Here is a 14,179-nt window from a genome sequence, read left to right as displayed (position 1 = left end):
TTCAGCCTCGGCAGCTGTGCAGGGATACAAGTCCAAGTGTCTGCAGTGCTTGCAAAATAAAAAGTGAACATTTTCAAACCCCCTGGCATTTACACAAATACCTTCCACAATGTGCTACTGGGTGAAAGAAGAAAAAAACACTCAGCTGAAGACAGCACCTGAAACAGGAAATGAAAGACATCAAATATAGAGAGCTCCACTTCTATTGCTGAGATTCAAGCCTCAAGGTTAAAGCAAGAAAGTGAACAAATTATCATATCTACATACTGCCTTATGAGAGTACTCACAATTCTAGTCACATAGGGAAAAGATGGTTTTCTATTTATCATTTAACAAATAAGAGTCTTTCTTTTCAAAATAACTGAAGCTCATTTACATTTTTAGTGCATGTGAATTTTTATATCTTTCATGTCAAATTCTCAGTTTAGCTATAAACTTTGGGTCATTCTAAGGCACAAATGCTTTCAACCATTCCATTGTAGTTCTGGCTGTAAACTTAGAGGTCTGTCGGAAAGTGAACCTCTGCTATAGTGTCATGTCTGTTTCAGCCTCAAATATTTCATTATTCTGTACTTAGCTCCATGCTTTGGATTAATGAAAGAGGTATATTTAATTTAAAGTACTGAAGAATAAACACAAAAACACTTTTTGTTGATGTCAAACAAATAAAATAGGAATTTAAATATAAATTCTTAAAATTTTTCCTTTGTTTATCTCATTTGAAATATTGCTTTATTTTAGTAATAAGAAAAAGAAATATAAACAAGCAAAAGAAAATTTATATCTTCAATGAAAATTTTAGCAGCTTTCAAGGAAAACAATCAAAATAAAACAGACACTGTCTATGCTTGGAAAGGAAACAAATTTCAATCTTTATATCCTCATTGTAGACTTTAGCAATTTTCAAAGACAAAAACATTAATGACTAAAATAAACGGAGACAAACAAATTCTAACTAGGGGCGTACTGATTGGTGGTATTCATCGACTTCCTAAGAACATGCGCTCGACATAATTTGCAGAGCATGCTACTTTGTTTTCTGTCTGACTTTAAATAGCCAAAATACTTTCACATGACTACCGGTAATCTATTCCTGTTAAATATGTCATTCACTGTGTCTTCTGTTTTTTCATCCTTTAGGACCCTCTTTTCTTTTTCCAGTCATGCCGTACCCTTTACCCGAACTAAGAGACTGCAGCTACACAAACATTAGAGGTTAGCCAGTCTGACTGCTACTGTGCTGCATGTGTCAACCTAACTTTGAGTCTCTCTAGTCCAGCCATATGATTGTTCCAAACTGGAGAAGCTTTTATTATCACTTATTATCATCTTTTCTGTATATTGAAGGACTATATACATTTTCTTATATATCTGTCAAAGAAAAATCTAAATTGCTATAATTTTATTACCCAGCTCTGTACTGATTATGTGTGCAGCCCAAACTATTCAGCTTTATGGGGGTTTTTTATTATTATTTTTTATTGAACCATGCATTCTTTTTCTTCAAGCTCACATTTATACTATGCTTTATGTTGGTCTATAATATAAAATAACGGTGAAATTTATTGAAATCTTTGGCTGAAACATGACAAAATGTGAAAAATACGCATGAATAATTGTGAAAGGGGCTATGTCTGTTTTTCTGTCTGTCTCCTTATTTCAGGAAAGGAGGTAACCATAAATAGAACAGGCACATGGCCAGTAAAATTTACTCTCCAACCTTTTGTTCCTGAATGCGTATTTGCATAATCCAATTTAGGACCTGAGGCGTATCACATGGGTCCACCTGTGCTTAAGGGCTTTGCCGTGGCTAGCAGAGAAAACGTCTGTCCCGACACTAAAGGAGATGAAAAATCGAATAAAAAAAAAGAAATAGAAAGACACTTCTGTATCTCTCTTTGGCTGTAGAGCTATAAATCCTACATTTGTAGCACACAGGAAATGACCTTCTATTGAGGTTGGTGTGTAGCTTTATTTTACTCCAATTCTTTACCTTGTTGTTTCTCTGACTCAAGCCAACGACAATTCTTTTCTCAAAAAGATGGTTTCTAGGCTTGATGTGCATGCCGATCCTTTTGCTGCACATAAAGCTCATATTTGTTATTGTGTGTGTGTGTGTGTGTGCGTGCGTGGGTGTGTGTGTGTGAGTACAAGTTGAAGCATGCACTCTGTTGAGCTTGTGGAACCATTAAATTTGTGGCTAGAGGCACGATATCTTTTTTTAGCAGAAGACAGACCATGTGAAGCACAGAGCAGTAATTTCAATAGTTTTCAACAGCAGCGGCTACTTGCTGAAAACATCTTGAGAAGCAGCATTCAAGACGCCCAGTGCACGAAACAAGGATAACAACACTCCTAAAAAAACACGCAGCATTTTCTTACTAAATGGTTGTTTAAATCGATACAGGAATTAGTGCAGAGAAGGATGATTAATTGCAGCAAACTGAGCAACAGGACCACATGATCAGAGGTATTATCCTCCAGTCTGCAGGAGCATTAAAGCCCTAAGTGGCCTTAGCATGCCAGGTTAATGGTGGCTGACATATAGTCTGCTGCTGAGGGCTTTCAGCAGCAGCATAATCAGCCAGATCACTTCACAGTAAATCGCTGTTATGCTGAGAGAAGAGGCAAATCACTGGGGAAACATATGTAGGCTACAGGTAGGCCTAATCAGACAGACAGCCTGTAATATTCATTTAATGATCCCACAAGGATGCCATCTGAAAGAGGACATGCTCTACTTTTCAGTGTTTTAATAATTTATTGAGATTTTTTAGTATCATTCATACAAAACCAAATATAGAGAAATAGTAATAAGAACAATATATTCACAACATCCCTGTCTTGGCTTACATTTCTTCACAGGCTGAAGTTCTAAGGGCCATCTTTGTAGCCAAATTGTAAAAAAGTTGTTTTTGTTTTTTTAAATAATAGGTATTAGGTAATGAAAATCTATACATTTTAATTAAGGAAATTGACTTGCAGATGTTTGTTTCAATAAAAAAAAACAAAAAAAAAAAACAACCTGAACGTTTTGATTAGAACTAAACTGAAGATATTTGTTAAAATAAACATCACATATTCTCAATTTTGATGTGTGAGGTCCAGCAGAGAACACAAAGGCTAACCAATGAGACTTACATTGGTGTACTGAACTTGGAGAAGCCTGGTGATGCAAGATTTTTCTTCTCATCCTATTTCAAATGTTTTTATTTTAAACTTTGACCACCTGACTAGTGCAAATAAAACACAGTTTAACTCCCTGCTAGCAAGGCCAGTCAGAGATTGCCAAGAGCTGCACAATTCTCACAAAAAATAAATTTCATAGTTTGCTTTGTGGTATAATTTTCAAAAATATGTCAACTTTTAAATTCACTCAGTTGAACTAACACATTTTTAAAAATCCAATTCTCCCATTGCTTCAGATAATTAATATGATTTTTTTTTTTAATCTAAGATGTTAAATATTAATTTAATTAATATTGAATATATTAAATAAATAACTTGATAGATGTGTTTAGCAGAACCAGAATTTGACATAGGAATGAAGATCTGTAAGATTCTCATGGTATGATGACCTTGAGCAAAAAATATCACAGTTTCAAGCTATTTACACAAACATTCAAAACATGACTGTATAACTTCATCTGATTGCTTGTTGTTATTTATTTTCTGGTATTTCTCTTTTCTACAAATGTAACAAGTTGATATTTGCTAGTTAACTAGCCATGCTATCTGTCAGGCTAGCCAGCCCACAGCTGGTTGCTTACCAGACAGCTACAGGTCAATTCCCCCCTTTGCCAATTAGTAACATCCCCCTCCCCCATTTACCCACGTTCCCCTTTTGTCTCTTCCCACATGTAGTTGCGTATCAATATAGTTGACTTGGATGACAAATATTTTTTGATTAATTGTGAAGTGAAATATACAAATGGACAAATCTGGTGTTTTCTTCTGCCCTGTTTCTCTGTCTGTCTGTTGAGCGGTAAATGGAGGACAGGGCCGCTACGTCCTGGAAGCGTAGCCACTCCACCTCAAGGTAACACAGAAACACACATGGCAGAAACTGGCACACGCACTCACTGCACCTAACAACAACTTAGAAAGCCAAGTTATCACAACATGCATGTTTTTGGATGATGGGAGGAAGCCAGAGTATTTTGAGAGAACCGATGTTCATGGGAAGAACATGCAAAGTAAAGCAGAAAGGCAGCAGTGCCATGTGTCATCATACGGCGATTCAAACATCAGGTACATTTTTAGATTATAGATTATATTATTTTATGGAATTTAACTAAATTCTCGCTTTACACCCTATTTCTAATTATACAGGTTCTGATTCATGTTTGGGGCAATTCACTCTTACAAAATATGACTGCCGAATGTAGAAAATTATTACAAATCCTCATTTATCAAAGTACACATAAGAGTTCCTGGAAATTTCAAACTGAAGTCCAATAAGTCAGGTACCAAACTGGCCGAGGTGCAAATAAACCCTAAAGAGACATTTTGCACACTGCAGTTTGAAACCTAATTACCTAAATTAGTTTCCACTCCTTGACTCACAGTATTTTTCACAATTAATGCCAAATGCCTATTTTTTTCCCCGTTCTTCTTCTTTTTGACTATAGAAGTCTCTTACAAACAGTGGACTTGCACAGTGCAGCTGCAGGTGGGGGAGAAGTGGTGGCGCTTACTATAACTCAGAAAAAACTAAACTCAAAGTTTTATTTTGAACAATATGGTGATAAATTGTAATGGCTTTATATCTGTAACTTTTATTAACCACAGTAAGCTGCACCTCGTGATGCTTAAACAAGTGTCAACTAAACCTGGCCTTCCAGATCCAATTCTCCTCAGGGTTCCAGTCATCCTCCGTCCGGCCCTGTCTCTACCTATTTGGGCCCTTTTTGGCCACTCACAGACAGCTCCGTGTCTCTGCGGCCTTGGCTACCTCTGTAAAGCACACAGCTTAAAAAAAAAAAACAACAACAACACACACACACACGCAAGCAAGGATCCTCCCTGAATGGTTGTTGGTTTGTTCACAGCCTGAGTGAAGAGGCTGATGAACGTGTGACAAACATAGCAGAGGAACCCGTGACGCGTCGCTGAGACAACGAGATGAAAACGAGGAGCGCATGATCTCAACCCAATGCGTGAGGCTGTGAGGAGGGGAAAAAAGGGGGGACTTGGGAGGTTGGGGGTTGGGTGATGGTGGTGGTGGGGGGGTATTATCTGCTAATAAAACCCTGAAACGTCACTTACATCTCTGAATTTATCCCATCTTCCGGTGAGCCACTTATCATCCAGAAAATTGCCGCTGTCCGAGCGAGCGGAGACGTGCCCAAAGGCGACGGCGCACACACACAGCACGGCGACGCTCAGCATCTGCGGATACACAACAACAAGCGCGGAGAGGAGGACGCTGGATCAAGCTGGAGGACATGGCAACCGCGCTGAAAACAGAAGCGCTCCAAATATACGACAAAGCCGAATGAATCTTGGTGTGAGCAAAATAAAATATATTTTCTGAAACCCACCTTGTCGCAGCAGCTGCTCCTCAGACGGTATGTGCTTGACGCCGCTTTCTGTCACAACTAATATCAGCTCTCTCTCTCTCTCTTTCTCTCTCTCTCCCTCCCTCTCTCTCTCTCTCTTTCTCTCCGTCTCCGCACCGGCTGTCTGTGCGCAGCGGCGGGCGGGAACGCGCAAGTCACCGTACGCGTGCCCGGCGCTCCGTCTCTCCAGTGCGGAGGTTTACTATCTTTCTATCGCTACACCGATTCACTCTTCAAATCCTATTCCTAAATAAAGTAAACAACGGCAGTCGCGTTTAATTGAAAATATGATTTAGATAAAGAAAGTTGGAAAAAATGTTGAGAATTTAAAAAATAATAGTAATAATAATAATAAAAAAAAAAAAAAAAAAAAAACCCTACCATTTACTCAGTAAAAGTTTGGATTTCCTTTATTATTGTTCTGCTTTTCTGTGTTTTGCTCCAAATCCCAACAGGGACTGGGTGGGCTTTGTTTGCGCCAGAAGTGACTCACATTCCCAGCAGAGATCAGCCGCAGCCAGTCTAACGTGACGCCACAAGATAGCACGGTTTCCACGCTCCCAATAGCCCATCCTGATTGATTTGTGATTGTAGGCGCAGCCGCCCGCTGCAGGGGTTAATGGGCTCTGGGACATGCAAAGTTCAAAACGCAGCTAGTCTCTACTTAAAGCCTGATAGCTTTCTAGTCTTTCGGCAGGCACAAAAGCAATTCGTATGACAAAATAAAACAAGAATAACCAGAATATCCAATTTAAGTAATACATTAGCTTTAATTCTGAAAATAAATACCAAATGTCTAAATCTCCCGAAATTTTAACATGCTAATTTCCTATTTTGTCAGTTAAAATATAAAAATAAGTCCCTTAAAATTGCTGATTTAAAGTAGATTTATAAAGACATCTACATTGCATGGAAAATAATAAAATGTTAAATTCTGAAGACCTTTTTAAGTCCAATTTCTCAAAAAAAGGAAATGTTTTCCAAGGGTAAACCTACAAAACAAATGGCAAAATCCACAGATTGCTCTCTTATGAAAGACTTGAATAAAAACAGTAATGAAAAATTAAATCCACCTCACAATATAAAAGCAGGCTAGTTTTGAATTTTTGCATGACCAAATATTCAAACACAAAGTAATAATAAATAAAACACAAAAAATAGAAATTCCCAGGGACCCTGGAGAGTTATAAAGCAGGTTTATCTAAAATATGCGCTCTGCATGTGTCCTAAAAACTGATTTGAATAGTTGGGTCCCTGCCTAATAAATATGCATCACAACTCAAAGTGAGTCACTTATTTTCCTCCTCATTAAACTATCCAGTGAACCATTGTCTCACGTATGACAGAATAATTGAGGGCGCCTTCTCCTGCTGTTTGGATGGCTCTTCAGTGGCCGTTTTTTTTTTTTTCTGTTGCATTCCAGGTTTTATAGGAACATAAACTCTCAAGGTTTTAGATAGCTACCATAGAATATTTGTGTCAGGATTGTTTTAAGGGATGATTCCAACTAAGCTCAAAACAAATTTAATATCAACCCTTTAATATAGATTTTGTCTGGGGATTTGTATATCTTATTGTGGTTGAAGCAATTGAAAGAATACAAACTCCAAAACAAAGTTAACTGGAAATAAAGCATTGTGTATGAAATCTATATTCTTATAAACTTCATAAACCAATATATGCAAAATGTTTTGTGGTGTTTAAATAAAATGTAACGTGACGACTTTTAAAATGAATCACTTTCAGCTTTGCGGAAGCTTGTTAATTCCAGCAGTCTTCATACATAGCAGCAGAGGAGAGAGGCTTGCTGGTCAGGTGGGTCATGCCATCATTATGCATTGTTGCCGTGGAAACCAACCTTGACCGCAGTTTCACATCTTCATCTTCATAAGAGGCCAAGGAAAAGCCAAGTGTGTGTGGGTATGCTGAAAAAAAAATGACAGAGTGCAGACATTTGAAAGTCAAATAAGAAGTTTTAAATTGTGCGCGGCTGAAGCCCTCGAACAACAAGAGAGAGCAATACAAGACTAGTGACAAGCTGAATGGTCAGCTGTAAAAGCACGTAAAAGTACAGGTGCAGGCAGAAAAGAAAGACATTTTATGTGAAGCCTGAGTTCATGTCGAGAGGAAATTTGCAGCATGTAAACAGGAAGCTGGTAGTAGAAAAGCCACTATGGTTAAAAGAACAGGATGTGTTGGTCTGTTCTGAACTCGGCTTCGCTCTCTTTGATCCACAAAAGATGATTTTATCTTAAAACAAAGCATTTAGTTTGAACTTTTTTGTGGCTCAGTATTTAGTTGTGCTTTCTGTGTCGGTGGAAAATGTGTATGTGCGTCTTCCAGCCCGCAGGGTTCATACATTATTCAGACTGAGACATTAAAGATGTAGATGTGGTCAGAGACATATGCAGCAGAGGCTGCACACACGTACACATGCATGGGCGTGCATACAAAGATTTCTGTTGTTGCTAATGAAACTCTGGAAACATTTTCCATCCCACTGACATTAGAATTTCTGTAATCCTCTCAGTAAAACAATCAACACTGCACATTGTTTTCTGAATCTTTGATCAGGACAGGAGTGAAGGATAAGGTAAATGAGAGAAGAAAATGGAAAAATGGTAGAAGAAAATAGTGGTTTGCATGGGTAAGCGTGTGTGTGTGTGTTTGAGTAGGAGAGGCAAGAAACGTGTCTTGAGAAGGAGAGATTTCATGGCTCAGTGACTCTGTCGCTGTGCACCTGCTCACCGGGATGGAGGGAGAGAGAAAATAAGATAAAAATGGGTGGTGAGGTAAGGAGAAAGTGAAAGTAAGCCAAATCTCTAAAAACAATGAAAAAATTGAAGAACTGAAATGATCACAATCATACCGAAGAAATTACAACAACACTGAAATGTATTTCTGGCAACACAATTCACTAAAAATTAAACTATTAAACACAGACTGCTTTCAGGTCTTTATTGCTGTTACATAAGATGTTTTTGTGCTTACAGCTGATTGCTGTTCCAAGCAAACTGAACCTAAAGAAAGAAATTGAATTGACTTGTTTAGCCCATGTTACCATCCACAACCATATTCAAATACAAACTTCTTTATGTGAACCTCTTTCTATCTTTCTTTTCTAGAAATAGTTTCACTTTGGTTCTTTTGATGGAAAGAAGCTTTGTTCTTCGGCTATTCCATCACAATTTGCTCAGGGTGTAATTGTTGTCACGTCAACATATTCTTCCACCTCATCTGCAGATCTCTGCAGCTACTCCTGAGTTTCCAGGGCCTCTACTGCTTCACTGATTATTGCAAAGGTAAATCAAATGTGGAAGTATGAATATTCTTTTTCATTATCTTGCCTGGTTTCTTTTGATTTCTTTTTCATTGATGTCACACAAGGACACAGAGTATTTACAATGTTGCTTTAAAAGTCATTAATAGATGGGGAGCCATTTATCTTAAATGATGCGAAAAAGTTAGCAGTGTTATGTTTCTTAAATTGTTTGAGTACATAGTAAGTCTAGGGCAAATCTGTAACTTTGAAGAAATGAAGAATTTTTAAAAATTGTTTTATTCTTGTGGAATAGGAAACAAAAATATTTCTGTTTTTAAAATACAAACTGACATAAAACAGCAAAAGTGTAGTTCATTGTGTGTAAATACTTAGTTCCTTTCTTCTCTCAGAGATATCTTTGCTTTTTTGACTTCACTTTTTTCCCTCAACCTCTTTGTTCTCTTTCTTTTCCTTCCTTTGCTTTATGGCAAACTGGTTCTATAATCAACCTTTTCAACCATACCCATTTGGTTTTATCTCCTGTTTCCAGTTTCCCCCTCTGTCATTACTCTGCTGTTAGCTTTTCATCCTGAGGCTAAAACACTGACCTTATAGTCACAAATATCCTCAAAATGGCTGCTATGGAGGACAGCAGTCCTCTTAACCCTGTCTGTTCCGTCTCTTGTCCATGTGCACACTAGTAAACACAAAGCACTGCACAGAACAGATTCAGTTGGGTGTAACGTCAATTATATGTGCTTGCAACATAGATTTTTAAATTAGTGACACTGATTATAACGTCTAATAATCAGTTACCCATAATGGAAGAGAGGACACAGTTTTTAAATATTTCAGCATGTAATTCATGTAACATGTCAAAATACCAAAGGTCTGGATTTACCTGCTTGAGATTTCTTCTTGAAAATTTAAAGGGAAAACCTTATTTCCAGAAAAACATGTTAATAGTATTTTTATGTTTCAAGAAAATACATTTTTGAGACTTTAGCCATAAGAGCAAAACTTTCACAAGTCTATACTCTCTTGACTACGTGACCTTTTTCAGTTTTGTGTTTAATCTCCAGATTTAGTTATGTCACTGTTGTTTTTTCCCTGAACAGATACCTTTGTGCAACAAGCTAATGTTGTTCCTTTGTAGCCTCTTTGTAAACTTTAGCTTAGATTAAATAATGCAAATGAGAAAATATCAGTAAAATCCATCAAGAGCAGCTGAACTTTACTCCAGGTTAATCAAATCTAGTAAAAGAAATAACAGTATTGTACAAGAAACAAGAAAACAACTAAAAGTTGTAGTCAAATGGCTCTAAAGTTAGGGCAAACTAGTGATGATTTTTTTTATTGATTTTTACCTATTTTTGGAAAACAGATTTGGTATTTTTAGTCAAACCTGCAGGATAAATACAATTAAAAATCACAGAAAATCAGAAATTACATATTGTGTTCTCTTTTAGGTCCTTTTTTAAGCTTAGAACACAACATGATGTACATTAGAGACTGTGAGAATCATATGCTGTTGATAAATCAACCTCTGAAACATACACATGTTTGTTCGTGATTTTGGAAAGGATTAGTTTGAATTTCCTTGCTCATTTTACTCTTGTGTATTATCTTATGAGAATATTGTTCTTACTTTTAGTCAACTGGGTTTGTTCTCCACCCAGTGGACACTATGAGATATTACATCCATAATTATTTAATCATTGTACTACATTTCCTGCAAACCAGGACACAACCAGTGTCTCCAGCTAATTTAGATAAGAACAAATTAGCCATTAAACCTTCACTGATGCTATCAAGCAGACAGGAAAAACAGTCAAATGATTAAGATTTGATGTCTTGTGGCAGTGCTTATCAAATCCTCATTTCTCCACAAGTCAAATTACTGTCAGACTGTAATTTACTAAATAAGAAGCGAGAATGACAGGGTGCATAGTGAAAAAAGGAGATATTTGCATTATATATATGATACAGAATGTAAAAGTTACAGACACAAACATCTGAGGTAAAAAGCCTTAACTCATTCCAGTAACATAATCTCATTTTGAAATCCTGTTACAAAATAAAATTACTGGGTGGCATGGTTTTTACATTGCTTTGTTAAACTTGTCAACATTTTGTGACTTTACTTATCCACAATTTAAGCAAGGGATTATATATAAAAATACAAAGAAAAACATTTAAAAAAATCATTCCATTTCTTCCATTTCTAAACTTTATTGATTTCCTGCTAAATGTGACATATATGTATCCTGCTCACCTTGTAGGGTGGAGGTGCAGCCAAACGCAACTTATGTATGATATACTTGATATGTTAACAAAGTGACTCTACTCAGCTTGTGGTATTTTGGTGATGAATGTTTGCTTAACCATGGATGCTGTTTAATAAGGTCACATGGAAATCAGGCCAGAGGTCATATCCTTTAAAATGCTAAATTGGGCCATTTAATTTCTGAATCTTATTACTCCATATTACATGGTAAGATTTCTAAATCGTACTGAATACAAAATCATCCTATCCACATTTGTATGAAAACATAGCTAGATTTATTATGTGATGTTATGTCACATAAGAAACATAGAGGACAGTGAGCTTTTATGTGGAGAGCTGGTAACAATTATCAGTGCCTTCCCACTTAGACTGAAATGTAAGTCGTAAGTGAAGCGAAGGCATGGAACTTGAAAACTTTAACTGACAAGAAATTGTCAGTGAAAATGAGTTCCAAGCTGTAAAAAAAGAGGTGGACATGCTGCAGCACATTTCAAGAGAACAGAAACATTCTTACTCTGTGTGTTCAACAATGAGCCATGCAGATCTTTTGCAGTTCTTACCGCAAGCATCTCCTGAGGCTAATTAAAGAAAGGAAGATTTTCAACCATTTGACCTTCTCTGCTGCTTATTCATCAAACAACCTAAGCCACTGACATGTACGTGCATGATATTCCATAACGTTCTGCCAAGTAGGAGCTATTTTTGGTTCTAAATTGTCTTTTTCCAGTAATCCACATCATCTCTAGTAAAATTGTTTTACAACATAATTTATGTGGTATTATTGTCCAACAAATGCCCATTTTCAAATAAATGAACATAAAAAATTATGATGATTTATGTTTAATCTTGAATGTAGCATCTTAGAACCATAGTTTTTCGGCTATCTTTCTTTGGTTCATACCAATAATTGTCATATCTGCAAATAAATGAGTGTGAGTTATGTTAAGGAGTTTAAGGATTTTCTCAAATTTTGTATGGAAACATCCTCGTGTTTGACATATATTACTAACTCATTGATTGTTTCCTTGTCATGAAGTGTTTACATCAAGGTAGAGACAAGACACAGACATCCATCTAAATGTTGAAATTTTTCACAAAAACGAAATCTTACAGAACTGAAGAAGGTTGTGGTTTATAGACAAAAATAAGAGGCAGGGAAAATAAATTAAATCATGGAACAGAGAAACAACCATGGGAACAGTTGAATTCAGCCCTAAACAGTGAACAGACAGAAGGTTAAATACGAAAACTAGAACATTTCTGAAGAAATCTAAATGGGTGTGCAACAGTGTGCTTGTCTGTTGGAACCCAGCGTTCATATACTAAAAATTAGCATCAATGCTAAAGCAAACTAAAACGTACTTACTAGCATGTGGAGAGTCACAAGCATTTTGTGTAACATGGACTTACTCCATTCAGTATGTTAAAATTACTGTATAATTTCATAGACTACTTTGGCTCATTATTATTAGCTTTTTCTGCTTTTGCTCTTTCCTTTGGTTTGTTATTTTGTTTGTACTTTCTTTTAATTTCTGTAAAACACTTTGTATTGCCTCGTTGCTGAAAATGTGCTATATAAATAAAATTACCTTTGCCTTTAGCTTAAAAGCTAAAATTAGCCAAAATGCTAATGTTAGCCTAAATGCTGCCAGTGGCTAGCATGTTTTTTTTTCATTGACTGCCTCCATTCTGTGTGCTAAACATGGCTAATAAATAATAATAAAAAAATGCTAAAAAGCTTATTTTAGAACAAAGGCACTGCCTGCTAATGTTTCTACTAATGTTATAGCACTGCCTTCTGATTTTTACTTGTGCAAAAATAAAAATCAGATGTTTACTTTGTAGCACTTGGTTACCAGAAAATCCGCTCATCTCTTAGCAACATTGTTCCGTGTCTCTGCGGCCTTGGCTTCCTCTGTTAAGCACACAGCTTAAAAACACGTGCGCGCACCCACACACAAGAAAGGATACTCCCTGAATGGTTGTTGGTTTGTTCACAGCATTAATGAAGAGGTGATGAACGTGTGACAAACATAGCAGAGGAACCCGTGACGCGTCGCTGAGACAATATTACTGTTCAAAAAATTATAAGATTTGCTCTGTTCTTTTAAAATCCTACTTATCTTATACTACTTAAGAATTGGGCAGTTGGTAAATTTTGCGGAAAAGTGAAAATGTGTTGGGGGTTTTTTTGGTCATTGATAGTAAATATATTATAAAACAGACATTCAACACAAATGTAAAAATCTCATTTCTTTTTCAGAAAAAAACCCAAAACGCTAATCTCTTAACACCAAATTAATAACAAGGACAATTATTGTTTATAAAACATAAGCTCTTTTGAAATACTGCTTATCTGCTTGGACACAAAAAATGTACAATTGGTAAATTTAGCAAAAGTAAAGATCAGATGATTACTTAGTGGCACTTGGTTACCAGAAAATGCTCTTATCTCTTAGCAACAGATCAACAACAAATATTGTTATTGTTCAAAAAACATAAGCTGTGATGCTCTTATTTTGACAGCCTAAAGTTATCAAGTTTCATGAGTCTTATGGAACTTACTTCTTTTGCTCTTCTGCCATCTTGTCTGTATTAGGTGTTCTGTCAAGGTGGGGTCTCTGTAGTTCTTTACATCTTTCCCCTCCTCAGTGTTCCGTTGCCATGGTAATTAATCCTCTGAAAACTGTTATGTGTGAGTGAGACACAGAGGGGCAGACAAAATTCTATCTCAATTCTGAGTCTACCTGACACAAAACAGTATCAGTTAGAATTGTTTTTATTTGAATTTGGCTCGTTCTTCACTACTTACTTCACCATGGTTACTCGAAATGCCAACAAAAAGTAATAACTCCCCTCGCAGGATCAAGCCGCACATTTTGAAAATATATATTGATCATTTTTGATATTACTTTTTTTGATTAGTTGAAACAAAGACGGAATATTAAAAAAAGGTTATTGAGTATATATAATTTCATTACAAAACTGTAATATTAACCATATATTTGTGAAGTTTATGAAGTAAATTTGTGCACTTCATTATTGTATTTAAATGTATGAAAGTTGCTA

At 36.3% G+C, this 14,179-nt stretch overlaps 1 protein-coding gene across 2 annotated transcripts in view; it reads right to left on the bottom strand.

Annotated features, from left to right (window-relative positions):
* spock3 (SPARC (osteonectin), cwcv and kazal like domains proteoglycan 3) overlaps positions 1–13,771 on the bottom strand; it is a 32,233-nt gene extending 18,462 nt beyond the window's left edge. The window contains exons 1-4 of one of the 2 annotated variants that reach the window (XM_044115543.1): positions 13,676–13,771; positions 7,420–7,486; positions 5,544–5,807; positions 5,269–5,391 (exon numbers count right to left, since the gene is read on the bottom strand). In XM_044115543.1, coding sequence (XP_043971478.1) covers positions 5,269–5,391 — 123 coding nt within the window. In that variant the 5' untranslated portion in view covers positions 5,544–5,807; positions 7,420–7,486; positions 13,676–13,771. The remainder of the gene's footprint in view (positions 1–5,268; positions 5,392–5,543; positions 5,808–7,419; positions 7,487–13,675) is intronic. The other variant, XM_044115544.1, reaches the window with a different exon arrangement.
* Between the last annotated feature and the right edge of the window lie 408 nt (positions 13,772–14,179).

This window comes from Gambusia affinis, linkage group LG04, assembly GCF_019740435.1.
Source record: "Gambusia affinis linkage group LG04, SWU_Gaff_1.0, whole genome shotgun sequence".
In the NCBI taxonomy this organism is placed as follows: domain Eukaryota; kingdom Metazoa; phylum Chordata; class Actinopteri; order Cyprinodontiformes; family Poeciliidae; genus Gambusia; species Gambusia affinis.
This window is presented reverse-complemented; position numbering and strand designations above follow the sequence as displayed.